Raw genomic sequence first — 14,663 nt, 5'->3', positions numbered from 1 at the left:
CTGGGTTTCTGCAGTGATGTCTGGTGTGGAGAGATAAAGCTGGGTGTCGTCGCATAAAGATGATATTGGAAACCGTGAGATGAGATCAAGGAGCCCAGGGAAGAGGTGTAGATTGAAAAAAGAAGGGGACCAAGGACAGATCCTGAGGAGTTTTGGGGGGAAAATGCGTCTAATGTCAGGTGGGTCACCCCTGGGCAGTAGTGAGCATTATACTATATGATTCTGTATAGTTTAAAGGGGAGTACAGACTCCCAAATCCAGTCCTGGATTCAAACATTTGGACTTTAGTCAAATGAGGGTGTACCAGAGGAAGAGGTAGCAGGATGGGAGGATAAGAGAATAGGGAAGATGGTGGTCTAAGCTGAAAGGAGCAATAAAAATGACAAAGCATCTTTATGTAAGGAAAGTAAACAAGTGCAAGAGGAAAAGGAAACCTATATGGTTCATCAAGGAATAAAGGTAAAACAGGTGGCATTTATGAAGTACAGAAGATTTGTAGAAAGAACATAGAAAAGAATACCACATAAAACTCAAAGAAATGAAGAGAGAAATACAGCTGGCAAAAGCACAAGCAGAAGCAAAAATGGCTAGAGACATAAAGAGACGTGCTGACTTTTTCAGTTACACTGGGGAAAGGAGAAAGGCTAGAACTGCTGAGAACTGATGTGGAGAGCGATAAGGAAAAGGTGGACATACTAAACAAATACTTCTGTGTCCACCTTGAGTATTGCATTCAGTTCTGGTTACCGTATCTCAAAATAGATATAGCGCGATCATTACCGCCCCCCCCCCCCCCCGACTACTGCGGTATCGCTCTCCCCCTCCGCTCCTGTCCTGTCACGTTGTCTTTGAACATCGAGGATTCCTTCCGGTAGCAGCAGAATCGGCAGTGATGTAAGCGCTGCTTTCAGCCTGCCCCGGAAGCACTCTCTGTACAGTTTCCCGCGTAGGAGGGACGCTGTCCAGAGAAGGCTTCTGGGGCAGGCTGAAAGCAGCACTTACATCATTGCCGATTCTGCTGCTACCGGAAGGAATTCTCGACGTTCAAAGACATGACAGGAGCGGAGGGGGAGAGCGATACTGAACTAGTCCGGGGGGGGGGGGGGGGGAGCGATGCATCATGCCAGCCAGCTGCCAGACCAAAGGGAAAGCGGGTGGAGAGAGGAGGATGTGAGGTGCCACATCTAAGGGGAAGAGGGAGGAAGGAAAGCAATGGCAGGGAATGGGAAAAGGGGGGTGGAGAAAGGAGTGAGAGTGATGGGAGCAAGAAGGGGAGGGAAGAGAAAGGTGGGATGCATGAGGACGCTGGAGGAGAGAGAGAGAAAGTGGAAAAGTGCAGGGGAGAGCCAGGGACATGCAAAAGAGCAGGAGAGAGTCAGAGAGAGATGGGGGGAGAGAAAGAGGGGACATGGAAGAGAGCAGGGGAGAGCCAGAGAGAGATGGGGAGCGAAAGAGGGGACATGGAAGAGAGCAGGGGAGAGCCAGAGAGAGATGGGGAGAGAAAGAGGGGACATGGAAGAGAGCATGGGAGAGCCAGAGAGAAGATGCTGGATGGAAGAGGAGAGAGAGAGATTAGTGGAAAGATGGGAAGAGAAAGAGGGGACATGGGCAGGAGAGAGAGAGAGAAGCTGCTGGGGAGAAACTGGGGGAGACCCTAGCTGTCAGACGGAGAAATGCTGAATGAAAGGAGGGAGAAAGAGGGAAAATGCTGGAAGGAGGGGGCAGAAAGAGGGACGACACTGGACGTAAGGGTAGGGAGGGAAAGAGGAAAGACACTGGAAGGATGGGGATAGAGAGGACATGCTGAATGGAAAAGGGTCGAGAGAGAGAACTGTTTAGAAGGAAGGGGAGATAGAGGGAGACAATGGATGGAAGGAGAGGGAGACAATAGACGGAAGGATTGGGAGAGGGTAATGGGTAGAAGGATGGAGAGAGAAAGAGGGATGACACTGGATGGAAGGGTAGAAGAGAAAGATGTGGATGGATGGAGGGAAGAGAGGAGAAATGTTGGACAAGGATGGAGGGAAGGAAAGAAAGGAAGGAGATGCACACGGATGGAGTGGAAGGGAGAGAGAAATGCTGGACATGGATGGAGGGGAGGAAAGACAGAGGAAGTTCATGCACATGGATGGAGGGGAGGGGAGACATGCTGGATTTGGATGGAGGGGAAATTGCTGAATTTAAGGGCTGGATTGGAACACTTTGAGGGCAGATGCTGAAACTAGAGAAAGGATAGGGACAGGGCTACAGATGGTAGACAGGACGCATAAGGACACAGGAGGATGGTGGACATGTTGAGAGAAAAAATATCAAATGGAAAGAAGACACTGGGACCAAAGCGAATAGAAAAACTAAATGATCAGACAACAAAGGTAGAAAAGGTATTTTATTCAGAATTATTAACTGGAATATGTCAGCTTTTGGAAATGTGCATCTGTGATATTTTGCATGTAAGTTTCAATTTTTCTAGTATTGCTGCATGCTAAGTCTGACTTCTTGAGGTAACTTTCCAGTTTTGCCTTCATATCTGTTGTGTCATGTGTTTTTCATGTGTATTCTACTAGTGTGTAGTATTTACAGCCCTTTTTTTTGTTGTTGTTTCACTAGGTTGTGTACTGGTGTTTTAGAGCCCGGTGTAATTACAGTGCTGCTTTTCCACGCATAAGGTTGTAGCTCATCCTGTCCTTGGAATTAGTGCTGTTATGGTTTGCTAAGGTTATGAGTGTGTTTTTGCACAAGTTTGTGTATAGTGTTTTGCAGTGGAGAGATTGTGTATTGGCATTACTGAGATGGCACCAAAACATCGGAAAGGGTTTTAGAGCCTAAATCATGACACACTACCTCTTGAAGGATCTACATATAGTTGTTAATAACAGGAGCTCATTGTGAACACTATCCAACCTAAAAGGGTGTTTCCATATCATCAAGCTGATCAATCCATAGACTGGTGGGTTGTGTCCATCTACCAGCAGGTGGAGATAGAGAGCAAACTTTTGCCTCCCTATATGTGGTCATGTGCTGCCGGAAACTCCTCAGTATGTTCTCTATCTCAGCAGGTGGTGGTCACACACAGCAGCAGCTCTGGCTAGGCCTCCAAGCCTAATTTTTAGGTTTTGTTGAGTGCCTGGGGTTGAGGGCTCTTTTGAGCAAGTGCAAACCTGGTGGTGCCAGGTCCCTCCTTTTCTCCCCCCTCCCGCTGGCTCCGTTTACAAAAAAAAAAAAAAAATTTGAACGTCCTTAAAGGCGTTTATTTTGACGTTTATTTAAGCGTCTATTGCAGCTACTCACTGGGACACCAGGTCGTTACAAACTCGGAGCGGACAGCAGGTAATTTTTACCTTTTTATAGCGGGCAGGGGGGTTCCCCGATTCTTCTCCTCGTGGCATATGGCGTCGGAGGGCGAGGGCGCAAAGGGTCGCTCCCCGGGTCGCTTGAGCGCTTCTAGAGGGGATGCGGGGGTCTTAAAGCCTGATTCGCCCTTGTTGGGTGACAGTTTCGTGACCGATGAATGTCCCGGTCCTTCCTCCGGCGTGGCGGTTTTTCCCGCCATAAACGCCCATCCCCCGCTCCTCGCCTCCGCCATCTTGGCCGGCCACGCGGCTCGGACGGCTTCTTCTTGGGCCGCCCTTGAGGTTGGAGACATTAATGCCATGAACGCCCTTAATTTGGGCGACGGCACAGAAGCGGCTAAAGTTAAGAGCCGTTCTTCCGCGCGGCTCCTTCGCGGAGTTTCGCGCCGGACGCCATTTTGGATGCGCAGCATGTCTCTCCCCCGCTATTGCGAGCGCCGGTTGAGGGTGCGCCTAGGGCTGTTGCCCAGGCTGCGGAAGTGCACAGTCTGGGGGTTTCTCCCCCGAGTTTGTTTTGCTGCTGCATCAGGCCTTCCTCATGCACAACGCTGCCCCTGCTCCCTCGTCTGGTAAAGAGGTTGAGGTTCCCAGAGGTAAACGCCCTCGGGTTGATTCCCAGGCCTTGGAGGAATTTGTCTCCTCCGATGTAGATGAGGGCAGCGTGTCTGAGGTCTCCCAACGGTCCTTTGCGGATTCCTTGGAGGAGACGGATCCCCGCTCGGATGGAGCGGATGACCCCTCTGCAGCGCGGCTTTTTCGCCCAGAGGATTTGCCCAACCTGTTGTTACAGGCCATGGACACTTTGAAGATTTCCTCTCCGGAGGACGTCTCTCCCTCAGCCCCTGTTGGCTCTGCCATTATGCTGGGGACGAAGCGCCCGCCTAGAACCTTCCACGTGCATGATGCCATGCACACCTTAATTTCGGCTCAATGGGATGTCCCGGAAGCGAGCCTTAAAGTGGCTAGGGCTATGTCCCGCCTCTATCCTTTGGCTGTGAGTGAACGTGAGGCCTATCTGTGGCCTACCGTGGATTCTTTAATCACTGCGGTGACTAAGAAAACGGCGTTGCCGGTGGAAGGTGGCACGGCCCTAAAGGACGCCCAAGACAGAAGATTGGAGGCGGCCTTAAGGTCGTCCTTTGAGGCGGCTGCTTTAAGTTTGCAGGCCTCAGTTTGCGGCTCCTATGTGGCCAGGGCGTGCCTGACTATGGTGCAGCGGGCTTCCCCCTCGGATCATTCCTTGAGGGCTGATTGGCCGGCCCTGGAATCGGGCTTAGCCTATTTGGCAGACTTGCTGTATGATGTCTTGAGAGCCTCAGCTAAAGGCATGGCTCAGACAGTCTCTGCGCGGCGGTGGCTTTGGCTGAAACATTGGTCTGCTGACCACGCCTCTAAATCCCGCCTGGCTAGATTGCCTTTTAAAGGCAAGCTGCTCTTTGGGGTCGAGCTGGACAAAATCGTGACCGATCTCGGCACGTCTAAGGGCAAGAAGTTACCAGAGGTCAGGGCTCGGGCTAGTGCTCGTCCCGGTACCTCCAGAGGACGGTTTCAGGAAGCCCGTCGGTACCGCCCGGGCAGGTCGGGTTCTTCTGCCCCCTCTTCCTTTAAGAGGAATTTCTCCCCCAAGCAGCATTCCTTTCGCAGAGACCGCCGTCCCGGAGGTGCTCCCTCCGGTCCTCCCCCAGGGTCTCGTACCCAATGACGGGGTCTTGGTCCACGCCCCAGTGCAGATTGGAGGACGGCTGTCCTCGTTTCTGGGCGAGTGGACCACAATAACTTCAGACGCTTGGGTGCTGGAAGTCATCAGAGACGGCTACAAGCTAGAGTTCTGCCGACCCTTAAGAGACGGGTTTGTACTCTCTCCCTGCAAGTCTCCGGTCAAAGCTGTGGCAGTGCAGCAGACTTTGGACAATCTGATCCGCCTGGGTGCGGTCGTCCCGGTGCCAGAAAATCAGCTTGGCAAGGGGCGTTACTCCATTTACTTTGTGGTACCAAAGAAAGGAGGTTCTGTCCGGCCTATCCTCGACCTCAAAGGGGTCAATCGGGCCTTGAAAGTGCGGCACTTTCGCATGGAGACTCTCCGCTCTGTTATAGCGGCAGTGAAGGCAGGGGAGTACCTGGCATCCTTGGACATCAAGGAAGCATACTTGCATATTCCCATCTGGCCTCCTCATCAACGCTTTCTGCGTTTTGCAGTCCTGGGCCGACACTTCCAGTTCAGAGCCCTCCCGTTCGGGTTGGCTACTGCTCCGCGGACCTTTTCCAAAGTAATGGTGGTCATAGCGGCCTTCCTGCGAAAGGAAGGAGTCCAAGTCCATCCTTATCTGGACGACTGGTTGATCCGAGCCCCCTCTTATGCAGAGTGCGGCAAAGCTGTGGACCGGGTAGTTGCTCTTTTGAGCTCCCTGGGATGGATCATCAACTGGGAGAAGAGCCAGCTGCGCCCGACTCAGTCCCTGGAGTATCTGGGAGTTCGATTCGACACCCAAGTGGGCAGAGTGTTCCTGCCAGACAATCGGATTGTCAAACTTCAGGCTCAGGTGGACCAGTTCCTAGTACCTCTCCTCTTCGGGCTTGGGACTATGTGCAGCTGTTGGGCTCTATGACGGCCACGATGGAAGTAGTGCCCTGGGCCAGGGCTCATATGAGACCACTACAACACTCCCTGCTGCAGCGCTGGACTCCGATGTCGGAGGATTATGCTGTGCGCCTTCCCTTGGATCCAGCAGTGCGCAAGGCGCTGAGCTGGTGGATGCAGACAGACAAGTTGTCTGCGGGAATGCCTCTGGTGACCCCAGAGTGGATTGTCGTCACGACGGACGCCTCGTTGCCGGGCTGGGGAGCCCACTGCTTGGGAAGGACAGCGCAGGGGCTCTGGTCTCCTGCAGAGGCAAAGTGGTCTATCAACCTCCTGGAACTCAGAGCCATTCGGTTGGCGCTTTTGGAGTTCATCCCGGTACTGGTGTTGAAGCCTGTACGGGTCCTGTCGGACAATGCCACGGCTGTGGCCTATGTCAACCGCCAGGGAGGTACCAAGAGCGCCCCTCTAGCCAAGGAGGCTATGAATCTTTGCCAGTGGGCGGAAGCGAACCTGGAGCAGCTTTCAGCGGCCCACATTGCCGGAGTCATGAATGTCAAGGCGGACTTTCTCAGTCGCCATACCTTGGAGCCCGGAGAGTGGCAGCTATCTGCTCAGGCGTTCTTGGACATCACGAAGCGCTGGGGCCAGCCGAGCCTAGATCTGATGGCGTCATCGGCCAATTGCCAAGTGCCGCGCTTTTTCAGCAGAGGACGGGACCCTCGATCCCTGGGAGTAGATGCTCTTCTCCAACAGTGGCCGACACAAGAGCTCCTCTATGTGTTCCCGCCCTGGCCCATGTTGGGCAGGGTGCTAGACCGGGTGGCAAAGCATCCCGGCAGGGTAATCCTGGTGGGTCCGGATTGGCCCAGACGTCCCTGGTATGCGGACTTGATCAGGCTCTCAGTCGACGATCCTCTGCGGCTGCCAGTGGAGCACGGCCTGTTACATCAGGGTCCCGTGGTGATGGAGGATCCCTCCCCCTTTGGTCTTACGGCCTGGCTATTGAGCGGCAGCGTCTGAGGAAGAAGGGGCTTCTCAGACAAGGTCATCGCCACTATGCTGAGAGCGAGGAAGCGCTCTACTTCTACTGCTTACGCCAGGGTTTGGCGTATCTTTGCAGCGTGGTGTGAAGCAGGCTCACTTTCTCCCTTCACTGCTTCAATTTCTTCAGTGTTGGCGTTCCTGCAAGAAGGTCTGGAGAAAGGCCTGTCGCTCAGTTCCCTTAAAGTCCAGGTAGCGGCTCTGGCTTGCTTCAGGGCCGCCTGAAGGGTGCTTCCCTGGCTTCCCAGCCAGATGTGGTGCGCTTTCTCAAGGGAGTTAATCACCTGCGCCCTCCTCTGCACTCAGTGGTGCCTGCGTGGAATCTCAACCTGGTGCTAAGAGCATTGCAGAAGCCGCCGTTTGAACCCTTGTCGAGGGCATCTCTGAAAGACCTGACGTTGAAAGCAGTCTTTTTGGTGGCTATCACTTCAGCCAGAAGAGTTTCCGAGCTCCAGGCGCTCTCATGTCGAGAGCCTTTTCTGCAGTTCACTGAGGCAGGAGTGACTATTCGCACAGTGCCTTCCTTTCTGCCCAAGATTGTTTCTCGCTTCCATGTGAATCAGCAGCTCTGTCTCCCTTCCTTTCGTAGTGAGGACTACCCAGAGGAGTACTCTGCTCTTAAATATCTGGATGTGAGACGAGTCATCATCAGATACTTGGAAGTGACCAATGATTTCCGGAAATCGGATCATCTGTTTGTCCTGTTTGCAGGTCCTCGTAGGGGTCTGCAGGCTGCTAAGCCTACAGTGGCAAGATGGGTCAAGGAAGCCATTGCAGCGGCTTATGTGACCGCGGGGAAGGTGCCGCCTATCCAGCTGAAGGCTCACTCCACGAGAGCTCAGGCGGCTTCGATGGCAGAGGCCGGATCCGTCTCCTTGGAAGAGATATGCAAGGCGGCAACTTGGGCTTCGGCTCATACATTCTCCAAGCATTACCGTTTGACTGTGGCTGCACGGGCGGAGGCCCGGTTTGGAGCTTCAGTATTAAGGTCAGGGATTTCAATGTCCCGCCCTGGGTGAGTACTGCTTCGGTACATCCCACCAGTCTATGGATTGATCAGCTTGATGATATGGAAGGTAAAATTATGTATAATCATACCTGATAATTTTCTTTCCATTAATCATAGCTGATCAATCCATAGCCCCTCCCAGATATCTGTACTGTTTTTATTCTGGTTGCATTTCAGGTTCAAGTTTAGTCTTCAGGAAGACTTCGTGTTCAATTTTTTTTTCACTTGGATTCTTCAAGAGTTAAGACGAGTTTGTGTTACAGTGAGCTGCTGCATTCCTCTCCCCTCCGTTTTACGGGGCTGGATTGAGACTTAAAATTCTGCCGGCACTCCCTCCCGCTTCGTGCGGCTGTAGGGCAGCTTTGTACCCCTCCCGCTTCGGCGGTGTTAGGGTCAGTCAGCTCCTCCCGCGGTTGCGGTTGCAGGATAAGCCAGATCCCCCCGCATCGGCGGGTGTGGTGTCCCTCCCCCGCTCCGCGGGGATGAGCTGGACGGATTCCCCTCCCCCACTTGTGTGGGGATGAGCTGGGTTAATTCCCCTCCCCCGTTTCGGCGGTGGTGAGCTGGGCAGAGTGTCCCTTTGTGGGTGTAATTCTCTAAGTGCTGAGTCCTGCGGATGGAGCTTTGATATCGACATACTGAGGAGTTTCCGGCAGCACATGACCACATATAGGGAGGCAAAAGTTTGCTCTCTATCTCCACCTGCTGGTAGATGGACACAACCCACCAGTCTATGGATTGATCAGCTATGATTAATGGAAAGAAAATTATCAGGTATGATTATACATAATTTTACCTTTGTGGCTCTACATGAGAATTGTGATATTATGATCCCTTGTTTCATATTGTTGACGGTCTGCATTTTCTATATGGGTGGTATATTGGTGTATTAGGGTCTGCCTAGTGTTATGGTACAGTAAGGTTCTGAGTGTGTTTTTGCACAAATTTGTGCATAGTGTTTTGCAGTTGAGCGATTGAGGTTAGTATATGCTTTGAGCAACCACTTTATTCTTTGACATATTTTTACTTATTTTTTTTCTGTGTTAATTGTGGCTATAAGCTCTGCCCCCTTTAGCCTCCCCAAACAGTTGGGCCATCGACCGCCTATGATTGGTCTGACCCAGTGTGGCTACTCTTACGTTCACAGAAGAAAATCCTGTAGAAGGCCTCTTAGCTGGCAGACATATATGGGAGTGGAGTAGATAGCGCAGTGTTCACGGTGACTACATGAAGATTTGCCACAGAATGGACATCCAGAGGGAGTGGATAACGTGAGAAGTGACCTAAAAAGAATAGAAGAATAGTCTAATGTTTGCAGTTAAGATTTGATATAAAGAAGTGTAGAATGATGCACATGGGATATAGAAACCCAAAAGAGTTATTTTTGCTAGGGGCTGAGTGGCTGATAAGCACAGACCAGGAGAGGGACCTTGGGGTGATTAGTGGTAGAGGATGTTAAGGCAGCAAAACAATATGACAAGGCAGTGGCTGTAGCCAGAAGGATGCTAGGTTGCATAGAGGTGTTAATGCCTTTGTACAAGTGATTGGTGAGGCCCTGTTTGGAGTATTGTGTTCAGCTTTGGAGGCCATCGAGATTTGAGGCAGTTCAGAGGAAGACGACAAAAATGGTATGGAGCTTGTACCCAAAGATGTATGAGAAAAAAAACGTCAATATGTATGTCCTACAGGAGTCACTTAACCCTCCATTGCCTGCCGCATTGAGCCTGCCATGAGTGGGAAAGCGCGGGGTACAAATGTAACAAATAAAAAATAAATAAATAAAGGAGGGATAGGGGGATATAATAGAGAGGAGTAGCATAGTAGTTAGTGCAACAGACTTTGATCCTGGTGGACTGGGTTTGATTCCCACTGCAGCTTCCTGTGACTTTTGGCAAGTCACTTAACCCTCCATTGCCCCAGGTACAAAATAAGTACCTGTATATAGTATGTAAACTGCTTTGATTGTAACCACAGAAAGGCAGTATATCAAGTCCCATTCCCTTCCCTTTAAATACTTAAAAGGTATTAACATGCCAACTAATCTTTTTCAGAGATGGGGATATGTCAGACCTAAAGATCAATGGTTGGGGTTGCAGGTTGAGAGGAGCCACATCAGGAAATATGTTTTTACGAGAAGGGTAGTGGATGCTTGGAATGCCCTCCCGCAGGAGGTTGTGAAGACAAAAATGGTGACAGAATTCAAGAATGCGTGGGATAAACATGGAAGAACACTATAGAGGAAAAGGATGGAAACCAATTAAAGGAAAACTTAAATGGCCTCATAACTGCAGTGAGCTTTGACAGCAGCTTCAGAGGTTGGGAAGTAAGACCAATGCCAGGCAGATTTCTACAGTCGGGTTCTGTAAATGGCAAAAACAATCAGGCTGGAGTATGCTTCGACAGCAACTCCTTTAGCTGATATGTAGGAATGGTGCCTTGCAGACTTCTACGGTCTGTGCCCCAAAATTGGCAGGGAGAGACAAAGATTAAATATACCAGTGTATAATCCATGAAGAAGTGGAACCTATGCAGAGTGCCAGATTCACCTCTGACCACCTTGTTGGGTAAACTGGATAGACCGTGAGGTCTTTATTTGCCAACATTTACTATTTTACGATAAACATGGCTGTAAGGAAATACAGAACTCTAGAAGAGCAAGAATACAAAAATAAATAAAAAGAGGAGGAGGAAAGGACCCTGGGACTCTCCAAGAAAAACAGAGTAGTGAGGGGGAAAAACAAAGGCAATGCAATAAGTAAGAACCTTGTATTTAGAATGTCCTTTAATAGTTCCAACAAGAGATGATACACAAATATAATATAATCACAACATTCATTCAAATCCCAACAGACATTGAAATGAAAATCACTGCCCATAACTCACACACTGAATTGCTCCTCGGTGTTCGTTGTGATTTGAATTACAACTAATAGAAGCTCACACATAATCATTGGATTGTATGACTCCTGATGCAGGCATCTTTGCTGAAGCACGGCCATGTTGAGTCTTATCCTTTACGTCACCATCATCTGCAGTTTATCGTTTATTTGTTTACTATACCGTCACTTATTGCATTGCAATAAGTTATATTTGTGTATCATGTCTTGTTCAAACTATTAAGGAACATTTTAAATACAAAGGTCTTTCTTATTTATTTATTAGTTTTTTGTTTGTTTGTGTACTACAAACAAATTGAAGGAATTCACTCATGCAATCTCCTTTGTTTTTCTTGGAACTCTAAACAAAAGAGCCAGGCTTAGAATACTGCCAAAAATAGCTTCCCGTTCCCCAGCTTTGCATCTGTTTAGATGTCTTTTTACTATAAAATCTATTATTGTTAATTAGTGTTGATTTATATTTTAGGTACCGCCTAAAAAAAAATCATTCATATAAGATTTGAGTTCCTTGCAAAGAGAAGGACAATTGCAACACTCTAGAAATGCAGTCACATTGTGGGTGGAAGATGTTATTCTGTTGTGATGCCAAGTTTCAATTGACAGCTTCTAGAGACCAGAAGAAAAACATGTTGAAGAATCCCATTTGGGTAAATTTGAAACAGAGAAAAAATAGCTTTTGCTAAGGTCACATGCAGACTGTTGAGAGATCAGAGGTGATGATACCTGGTCAAAGTAGCCCTGACAAAAAAAAAAAAAAAGCCTCCGACAAATGGGCCCCTGACAGAAGGCCATGCCCACAATTTGGCCCCTGACAAAAGGGCCTACCCCCTGAGTATTTTACCTGTTCTGCTCCTGCTCTTTCTGCTACAACTGTGTGTCTTTCTGAGTCCAGCTGCTGCTTTGAGCCAAGGTATATCTCCCCTTTGTCACTCCAGTTTCAGTTCTCACTGTCTGGAATGTCTCTCTTCCTCCTGCCTGCCCTGTGAGGTCCGGTATTTCTCTCGCAATCCTCCAACATTCCTGTGGGCCTCCAGTAGTGTCAGCAAGTAAAACAAGCTGCTTTGGCCGACCCCAGAAGTGTTTCCTGTGTGGTGCCCCGCCTCATCCTTGACAATTTCTTGTATCCGTGTAGGCAGGACACAACAGAATCTTTCTGGGGTCAGCCAAAGCAACTTGTTTTCCTTGCTGACACTGCTGGCGGGCCCACAGGAACATTGGAGGATTGCCTGGGGGGGGGGGGGGGTGCAAAGAGATTCTGGGCCATGCAAGGCAGACAGGAGGAAGAGGGAGACATGCTGGACTACATTGGAAGATGGGTGCAAAGGAAGGCTAAGAGATGCATTTCCAGACTGTGGGGAGGGAAGGGAGAGAGATGCCAGAATGCAGGGGAAGGGGGTTGGGAGAGAAAGATGCTGCACTGGGAAGGGAATTGAAGGAAAAGAGAGCTCAGATGAGGGAATGGGGAATAGAGGGGAGAAGAGATGCTGGGTCCCCTGCATCTCTTATTTTTGTAAAGGGCTATTTTGTTACAAGGCTATTTCCCAAAGGGAGTTTTAAGGTTGGACAGTAGCTCTTACTAGGGCTTAATTTGTTTAAAAAGGAAATGGAGCTTGGGGGGTGGGGGGGTGGCGGGGGTTGAATGATTGGAGCTTGGGGGGATGGGGGTTGAATGGGTCAGAGGCAGAAACAACAGGAGAAAAGGTGTTGAATTAGGGAATAGAATGACTGTTCCTTGCTGTTCTCCAGTTTAACTCCTTCCACTCCTCTTCCCTGCAGACTGCCTGGAATGGAGGGGCTGCTTCTGTGGAGACTGAAAAGAAATTGCAGAACTGTATTCCAGGCTGTTTCCTCCCTCTCCCCCTCCCCCAAACTCACCAGAAATGAAGCCCTGGCTTTTACACCCATCTTGACCTTTATCTCCTTTTTTTTTTTTTTTTTTTTTTTTAATAGGGGATATTGTAAATTTTGTTTTTTGGAAGTTTGGGAGTAGGCCTTGGGTCAGAATCATTCACCAAATGTATTTTACCAGTTGAAGTATTAGCTTAAGTAATCTGCCAAACTCAAGCTGTATTGGGAAGATCTGAGAAGCGGTATAGCATTAACAGTATTGCTGTTTACTTCTTCTATCCAGTCTGTGCTGGTGCAAGCAGTGTGACTGCACCGGTAAGATGATTATTGGGAATTTTAATGTGATATTTTTTTTTCCACTTTCAGGTTGGCCAGGCTCACAGTGGACTAATGGGAGTTATCCAGAGGTCTATGGTGAAGGCTTGTCCGCATGTATGGTTTGAGCGCTCCGAAATGAAAGATCGCTACTTAGTGACGCAAAGGTAAGACAGATGAAAATCCTGACCCTCCGTCCACAGTTAGATAGATGTACTGGGGACAGACAAATGCTGTGGGCCTGAGTGAACAAAAATGAACTGTAAGAGGAAGACGCTTGAATTAACCAGACATGGCCTCCTAGACCAGTACATAGCATTGCGCTTGCTTTGAATAAGCATATCCTTTCTTGACAGCTTCATATTAAAACAAGACCAATGCTTACGAACAATAGTGGTGCAAAAGAAGGCATAGAGGGTCGGAGATTAAGAACATGCATGTTGACATCTTGGTAGCGGTGGTGCTTATTGGAGACAGACATGCTAAATCTTGGTTTTGCTGGATGGCCAGTTTCCTCTATCATTATGCCAAGTGATCTGCTACTGCTATATTGTTTTCCAGTCAGCCAGGTGACCACAGTTTAGGTGAAGTATCCTGTAGTGGTACTGATAAGGAAGTTGAATTATAATTTGGAATGCTCTCTTTTTTTGTTTTCCCTCACAGGCTGAGAGAGCATGTTGCAGATAAGAATAAACTACCAATTCTGATTTTTCCAGAAGGTAAGATATAGTCAGTGGTATGCTGGTAAATGTTTAACAAAGGGCTCTCTCTCCCAAGGGAAAAAAAAAACATTTACGCAACTTTATTAAATATTTATTAGTACAAAGGTACAGTGTAGCAACTAATTTACAACTAATATTAAAATATACAATATGGCCATGCAACCTCACGGAACAAACCCCTGATTACAAGCAAATATCAAGTGTGTTCATTCAGTAACTCAAACCTCACTAGTTTCTGAACGTTTTGCCCTCTCCCTGTTGTATGGTTGGAAACTTGTTTGGAAGGAAGATTAGATTAAGTGGATAGAAAGAGAAAGATTAGGCAGATAAAGGAACAGAGTCTAGATACACAGCAGTGAGAGAGTGTGAATGACTACGTAAGAAACGAGAGGCAAGAAACTAAATAGACAGTGAAAGAGGGAAGGTAAAAGGGTAGAGGGGCGGTTGAAGGCAGATGATGGGACTATGAGGAAGTAGGCTGGAAGAGGAGAGAGAAATTGGATTGCCAGGGAAGGGAAGCTAGTGAATAGTGGTCAGATGAGGAGAATGGAAAGATGGAAAAATAGATTTAAATAAAATTTGGACATCATAAGGAAAGGCAATAGATGGAGAGATGAGGCAAGAAACAATATTACTGAAGTAGAGATGGCTGGCTGCTAAATGACTTGAGGTGGCTTCCTGGTCTCCTATGTCCCTGGGGACTGCACTCATGCACTCACCTTTCAGGGGCGCCTTTAAGACTTCTGCTCACAGATAGACATGTCAGTATTGAGAGCTACTTTAGTCGAAAGCTAAAGCAGAGATCTGATAGGGTGCTGCCTGCTCAGAAATTGGCTGTTTCAGCACTATTGAAGCAGCAATTGAGGTACTGTAAAATAATTTGCGTGTTCCCACCAATTA

General features: G+C 48.7%; 1 protein-coding gene across 1 annotated transcript in view; it reads left to right on the top strand.

The window, feature by feature from the left end:
* GPAT3 (glycerol-3-phosphate acyltransferase 3) overlaps positions 1-14,663 on the top strand; it is a 147,318-nt gene that overhangs the window by 111,910 nt on the left and 20,745 nt on the right. Inside the window, 2 exon segments of the mRNA XM_030190558.1 lie at positions 13,093-13,208; positions 13,705-13,760. Coding sequence (XP_030046418.1) covers positions 13,093-13,208; positions 13,705-13,760 — 172 coding nt within the window.

This window comes from Microcaecilia unicolor, chromosome 2 (genome assembly GCF_901765095.1).
Source record: "Microcaecilia unicolor chromosome 2, aMicUni1.1, whole genome shotgun sequence".
In the NCBI taxonomy this organism is placed as follows: Eukaryota; Metazoa; Chordata; class Amphibia; order Gymnophiona; family Siphonopidae; genus Microcaecilia; species Microcaecilia unicolor.
Note: the sequence above shows the minus strand (reverse complement) of the source record. Positions and strands in the feature narration are given on the sequence as shown.